Genomic DNA, 7,500 nt, shown 5'->3' on the forward strand with positions numbered 1-7,500 from the left:
ACAAGTCGCGTAAGGCGAAAATACAATATTTAGTCAAGTAGCTGTCGAACTCACAGAATGAAACTGAACGCAATGCCATTTTTCAGCAAGACCGTATACTCGTAGCATCGTCAGTCCACCGCTCATGGCAAAGGCAGTGAAATTGACAAGAAGAGCGGGGTAGTAGTTGCGCTAAGAAGGATAGCACGCTTTTCTGTACCTCTCTTTGTTTTAACTTTCTGAGGGTGTTTTTAATCCAAACATATCATATCTATATGTTTTTGGAATCAGGAACCGACAAGGAATAAGATGAAAGTGTTTTTAAATTGATTTCGAACAAATAATTTTGATAATAATTTTTATATATTTAATTTTCAGAGCTTGTTTTTAATCCGAATATAACATATTTATATGTTTTTGGAATCAGCAAATGATGGAGAATAAGATAAACGTAAATTTGGATCGTTTTATAAATTTTTATTTTTTTTTACAATTTTCAGATTTTTAATGACCAAAGTCATTAATTAATTTTTAAGCCACCAAGCTGAAATGCAATACCGAAGTCCGGGCTTCGTCGAAGATTACTTGACCAAAATTTCAACCAATTTGGTTGAAAAATGAGGGCGTGACAGTGCCGCCTCAACTTTCACGAAAAGCCGGATATGACGTCATCAAAGACATTTATCAAAAAAATGAAAAAAACGTTCGGGGATTTCATACCCAGGAACTCTCATGTCAAATTTCATAAAGATCGGTCCAGTAGTTTAGTCTGAATCGCTCTACACACACACACACACACACACACACACACACGCACACACGCACACACGCACATACACCACGACCCTCGTTTCGATTCCCCCTCGATGTTAAAATATTTAGTCAAAACTTGACTAAATATAAAAATGGGGGGGGGGGGGGTCCACTTTTCAATTCCATAGCACAGTGAGGGGTTTTCATGAGGTAGTGTGATTCGATCGGGCTCTTTTATTGCCATGATCATGAATGGCTGGATCGTTGTGTTCGATTTGCCTTGCAACGTGAGACAGATCGCTTGTTGCAACAAAAGAGAGAGAGGAGACCTACCAGCAGATGAGAAATCAATATATACCGTAGTTAGTCTGTTGAGGGAGTTGGTGCGAGGGTTGTTGGGCATGTGGGATAGAATTGCTGTGTAATTTTGTGTTGAGCTATTGGTACGGACTTACAAATGTTTGAAACTTGAAAGTAAACCTCTGTAGCTGTCTGTCTTTTGTGTCTGTGATCCTGTCAATGTCTGTCTGTCTCTCTCTGTGCTTGAGTCTATCTGTCTCTGTATATGTATATGTCTGTATATGTCTCTCTCTGTATCTCTCTGAATGTCTGCCTGTCTCTCTCTCTCTGTCTCTCTCTCTCTGTCTCTCTCTGTCTCTCTCTGTCTCTCTCTCTCTCTCTCTCTCTCTCTCTCTGTCTCTCTGTCTCTCTCTCTCTCTCTCTCTCTCTCTCTCTCTCTCTCTTTCTCGCTCTCGCTCTCTCGCTCTCTCGTGTTGGTGTTTTCTCTTTCTTCTGTGTGCGTGCGTGTATGTATTCTTGGTGATTCAGTTGAGCCCTCTACCACGTTTTCCGTGTTCTGTACTTGGCTAGCTTTTGGGTTAGTTGGTTGACTGGCTGGCGTCTTTTTACATTTAATGTCTTTTATTCTCTCTCCGTCAGTCTCAAGCAACCCCAGACTGCATTCACACTCGATGTACAACTTGGCAGCTATGCAACGTAAGACCGTTTATTGATCTTAATACGGTAGTAAACAAGCTTCATTCCTATGGTTCGGTTTCTCCCTTGGATAAAATACAACCTATACTCCAGTCGGTAGAACGTTCAAACATCAACTCTGAGGTGAATTTGATTTGCAGAAGTGTATACAAGTACCTGTGTCGCTTCAAGTGCCGCGAGCACATTTTCAGACCATGTGAACATTTTAAAGTAAATATTAGATTGATGATATGTTCGGCATTTGATCTTGTTACCACCGTGTGAAGTACAAACGATCGGTTCACGGCTTTGTTGGTTTTAATGTCTGGGACTTGAGTGAATCGTGTTTGCTTTGGTTTCCAAGAGCTCTGACTCTTTTTAAAATTCCAAGCACTTGAAACTCAGAACGATTTGTTATTTGTGTGTAAGTTATTTTCTGTTTCTTCCATGACAGACGTGTTGGACTTTGAGAATAATAATTTGTATTAGTTCTTGTTTTTAAAATTAAATGCAGTACGTTGACAGCAAATTCGTTTAGTTGGTCGCGAATTTCGATTTAAATGTACGGTTACCACAGCAGAAAAAGGAGTATCAGATCTTGCAATTCAAAATTGGATAGTCACAAATGTTAACTGTTCGGTGACAGAGAATTCGTACTCTCTTGCTAAGCGAAGGAGTGTTATGTCAGAAAGGGCGGGCTTGTGTTACAAGATACGTGGATTGAAGCAACTGTGTTAATTGGTGCATAGACCTATATTAGATTCTAATATTGGTCCCTGATTGGTGTGAGGAGTAATTTGCGTCAACTCGCTAACTCTCCCAGATTTTTTACTGTTTAAAATTCTGTCGTCGAGTACCTGATTTTTCATGTACGTTTGTCTTGGAGTGCGAGACAGTTTACTACAGATGGCGAGCGTATCTTTTAAACTGAAAAATCAAGAAGCGTATGAATCCAAACGCGGAATTGTATTCTCTTTTAGGTCCCAAGGCTTATTTGTGTTGACGTTGAAAGTGCCAGCAGTTTTCTGTCAATGAAAAGAATATACAAGAAATAGTAAGAAAGAGAACTTGACAGGAGCGTATGATTTTAACGCCGAATGTGATTCACACCAATAACAAATCATATTTATGTAGATGTGTGAAGTGCAGGCGTGAATGATTTTAACGCCGAATGTGATTCACACCAATGCCAAAGCTTATATTTTTTTTTATGTAGATGTTTGAGTGCGCGACAGTCACTGTAGACGAAAACATATTATAGGCAATAATACGAAAGAGAATTTGACAGACTGAAGCGGACACATTCAACCGCCGATTGTGAATCACTTCAGTCCCCAAGCTTATTTATTCAGGTGTTTGAGTGCCAGTAGTGTTACGTATATGAAGAAAATACATTATATACAATTGTCAGAACTTCAAATAATAAATGCAAACGCCGAACTGTGATTAACATCATCGTCAAACCTTGGGGTCGTTGCAGATTGCTGATGGTGTAATTCAGTTCACACCCGTGTCAAACTCTGTGATCGTTTTGCTTTGAAGGACTATTCACCTGATTGTATAGACAATGGCGCTGCGTAGAGGAAGCACCAAGCAGTTGTTAGTCAACCAGCGTCGGCCATCTTTGCTGGCTCCTCCTGGGCACCCCAGTGTCAGTGAGTATGATATATGATATATGATATATGTCAGTGAGTATGATATATTACATATGATTATGTCAGTGAGTATGATATATTACATGTGATATATGTCAGTGAGTATGATATATTACATATGATATATGTCAGTGAGTATGATATATTACATATGATATATGTCATTGAGTATGATATATTACATATGATATATGTCAGTGAGTATGATCATGGTTGCCAAGACTCTATAACCGGATCATTCCTGTTCGGCGTCGAAACCGTTTTTGTGTTTTATTCTTTATCACTTGTCATAACTCTGTCTCTCTGATCTGTCTGTGTGCGTGTCTGTTTGTTTATCCGCACTTAGATCTCTGGTGGGTGTGGGTCGATTAATAATAATAATAATAATAATAATAATAATAATAATAATAATAATAATAATGGACATTTGCTATAGCGCATAATCATATATATGCTCAATGCGCTTTACATATTAATTTCTGCCGTGTGAGATGGAATTTTTTACACAATATATCACGCATTCACATCGGCCAGCAAACCTCAAGCCTATTAGGGCGAGCATTCACCTTTCACGGCCTTTATTCCAAGTCACACGGGTATATGGTGGACATTTTTAACTATGCCTATACAATTTTGCCAGGAAAGACCCTTTTGTCAATCGTGGGATCTTTAACGTGCACACCCCAATGTAGTGTACACGAAGGGACCTCGGTTTTTCGTCTCATCCGAAAGACTAGCACTTGAACCCACCACCTAGGTTAGGAAAGGGGGGAGAAAATTGCTAACGCCCTGACCCAGTTCGATGTGTAGCTTGTATAAGGTTACCCGCGGATATGTTTGTGTACGTTGCAGCTATGCATCATTGTACCAGTACTATTTTTTCTATCGGTCTGTTTTTCTTTGATTCCTTTTACTTGTTAGGATTGGTGTGGAGAGGGGGTTAATAATAGACGACTGACCTTGAACTCGCGCGTGCTGTGTGTGTGGAGTGTGTGTGTGTGTGTGCGTGCGGGCGGGCGGCGGGCGGGCGTGTGTGTTGGTTGCTTAGATGAGCTTACGCGTTGGGCCATTTCGCTGTATTGGCCGGACTCAAACCTTTTTCGTCTTTTAGTGCTTTCTGTCTGTCTGTCTGTTTGTCTGTCTGTGAATCTCTCTCTCTCTCTCTCTCTCTCTCTCTCTCTCTCTCTCTCTCTCTTTCTCTTTCTCTCTCTCTATTCAACTATTGATTATGCGTCCACAGTGTGGGACTCTGCAAGTGCAAACACTTTGAAACACTTGTGCTCTGTACATAGACGAGCTGTTAAATTAATTCTTTTAAAAAATGCATCTCTCTCTACGTCTGATTATAAAAGATTACAGATTCTTCCTATCAAATCAAGATTTACCTAGCTATAACAAAAATGCAATGATGCATAGAATTATGTCAGTGAATGCACCAACATTCATTGCCTCAAATTTCAAACTGAATGATTCAATAAAACTAAACAAATTAATTACCCCAACCCCTAGAATTTACCTTTACAAATCAAGTCTTTCTTATTCTGGCGCCTTATTGTGGAACTCCATTCCTGATTTAATTAAAATGCAATTCAGTGAAACTTCCTTCAAGGAACTCTACATGCTGTTTCTCTTGGAAACAAGTAAATAATTATGTGATAATATTACATCATTGCTTGATATTCATAATGCATTTTGAAATGTCTTTAATTTTTTGACATGTTAATTATATAAATTGTATTGTAATTAACTTAACTTCTATTTCTTCTTGTTATTAATCGAGTTACCCTCAATGGGCGAGGGCCGGACGAAAAAAAGCATGTATACTTTGCTTATTCTGTTACCCTCGATAAATAAAAAAAGTTCAAAAGTTCTCTCTCTCTCTCTCTCCAAAATGTCATGATGAGAACAAAAGTCCCGAGTCACACCCACAACATCGATACGATATCCAAACCGAATAGCTTTGCTGTCAACCGAGGTAGAATTTAGTCACATCCCGGAGTACAGACACTTCGTGTAGCGCAGTTCGGAGTTGATCGGCGAATTTTCTCCTGTCGACGGGTGACCCATGGCGAACGGTGTTGCATTACACAGAACAAACGGACAATACGAACACTGACGTGGAAACTACCGTGTCGGGAAAGGGATGGAAACTGTAAATCATCCCTATGATCGGTGCATCATTAAACGTTTCATGTTTTCGAAACTATGTGTACACCGATTTCCCTTCTATTCCCCTCCTTCCCCATTGCAAGGGGCCGATGGCCTAGCAATTAAACTTTCGCATTCTCTCTCTTCTCTCTCTCTCTCTCTCTCTCTCTCTCTCTCTCTCTCTCTCTCTCTCTCTCTCTCTCTCTCTCTCTCTCTCTCTCTCTCTCTCTCTCTCTCTCTCTGAGGATAATGAGGATAATGTGATGAACAGCTTCAGCAGATTTGTGTTCTTCATGTTACAGAAGAGACGAACCCTTATAAATCAGGTTCAGTGACATGTCATCAGGGTCTTAATGTATTTGTTGAATTTTATGCGTGACTATAATTTATAACTGTGCAGATACTATTGCTGTTATTTTAACCACTATTGTAAGGGGCTGTGGCCTTAGACAATTAAAGATTTGTTCTTGTTCTTGTTCTGTTCTCTCTCTCTCTCACTTCACTCTCTCTCTCTCTCTCTCTCTCTCTCTCTCACTCACTCTCTCTCTCTCTCTCACTCTCTCTCTCTCTCTAGCTCTCTCTCACTCTCTCTCTCACTTTCACACACTCTCTCTCTCTCTCTCTCTCTCTCTCTCTCTCTCTCTCTCTCTCTCTCTCTCTCTCTCTCTCTCTCATATGTGTTTGCTGGTTTGGTCGATTGTTTTCTTATTTTTCCGTTAGTTCTACTTATATATTATTATGTATGTGTTCGACTTTTGTACTAGTTGTAAGAAGAGGCGCGGCCTTAAAGGTGGTCGTCTACATTTTTGCTTTTTTTCAATAATCTTATGGTTAGATTTCGCTAAAAAGTTATGTCAGATGATGAATGAACCATGGGGAAAAAAGTTATAGAAAAAACAAATATATGTAAAAAAAAAAAAGATTTTATTTTTGGGAAGCGTGACTCACGCTTCCAATATTTTGTTTTCTGTTTGCTGAGAACATGTGCTTTGCCTAAAAATACTGACCAATCAAATTCATGTCACTATGCTTATAGCCACGCCCAAACAAGTGCAGCAACAGTTTGACACTGGAGCGCTGTCCACGCTTTTTTTTAAACGCACGAAATGCACGGGATTTGAGAGGAGTTTTGCGCTTGGCATTTTCCAAATAAGGATATCCTATTATGAGTACTACGCTGGAATACTACAATGAATTTTCAAACGGCTGCACTGTCGTCGTCTTTCCTGATCGAAAGGGGGTGTATTGTTGATATTTGTAGATAATAAACTCTGCATTTTAATGGTCAAATGGCGATTTCGGTATAAAAATGTAGACAAGGACCTTTAAACCTCTATCATAGGAAACAAAAGTTCCATCATCATCATCATCATCATCATCATCATCTCTCTCTCCTTCTCTCTGTGCCTAAAACCGTTATCCTTATGTATCCGACAAGAAATCAACCAAGCCGCTCTCTCGTGGGAAAGCCGAACGATCTCAGTTTTGAGAGGAACCCCGAATATTGGTGTTATTGATCTGGTAGCGAAGGCACCTTACAATAACCACGTGTGGTTGCCAATACAGAATGGAAGTTTATTGCGTTTCCCGTGAATTGGAGCTGTCCGTTCTGCCGTTGGTGTTATTCGGCTTTGTGATACAAGCAGAAAGATCGAATGCTTAAAAAGGATGGTTTCTTCTATCTCCGTTCAGTTGTATAAAACAGAAATTGGATTTTTTCCTCCACGGGTGTTGTATGAAGGTTGTAGTTTCCGCCATGTTGGGATCTGTGAGAGTGACCCACAGTAATATATACAACCGCCTTTTCAAGGTAGTAAGCAATCAAACAAGCATGAAAGACAGATCGGTATTGCAATGGCTTTGTGGATCAAGCCAGGTGACAAACGCACGCACGAACGCCCACGCGCGCACACTCACGCACACGCACAGACACAGACAGTCAGACACAGGCAGACACAAAGACACAGACTCACACACACACACACACACA

General features: G+C 40.0%; 1 protein-coding gene across 8 annotated transcripts in view; it reads left to right on the top strand.

The window, feature by feature from the left end:
* Window positions 1–7,500, top strand: part of LOC138950927 (MYCBP-associated protein-like) — a 71,130-nt gene that overhangs the window by 26,820 nt on the left and 36,810 nt on the right. For 2 of the 8 annotated variants that reach the window (XM_070322644.1, XM_070322645.1), the window contains exons 1-2: window positions 1,859–2,131; window positions 3,188–3,362. The exons of 1 other annotated variant lie outside the window; for it this stretch is intronic. In XM_070322644.1, the coding sequence (XP_070178745.1) occupies window positions 3,275–3,362 (88 nt within the window). In that variant the 5' untranslated portion in view covers window positions 1,859–2,131; window positions 3,188–3,274. Of the gene's footprint in view, window positions 1–1,858; window positions 2,132–2,962; window positions 3,363–7,500 lie in introns of those variants that run through there. 5 more of the 8 variants (XM_070322638.1, XM_070322637.1, XM_070322641.1 and 2 more) reach the window with 5 other exon arrangements.

The sequence above is a fragment of the Littorina saxatilis genome, linkage group LG16, assembly GCF_037325665.1.
Source record: "Littorina saxatilis isolate snail1 linkage group LG16, US_GU_Lsax_2.0, whole genome shotgun sequence".
Taxonomy (NCBI): Eukaryota; Metazoa; Mollusca; class Gastropoda; order Littorinimorpha; family Littorinidae; genus Littorina; species Littorina saxatilis.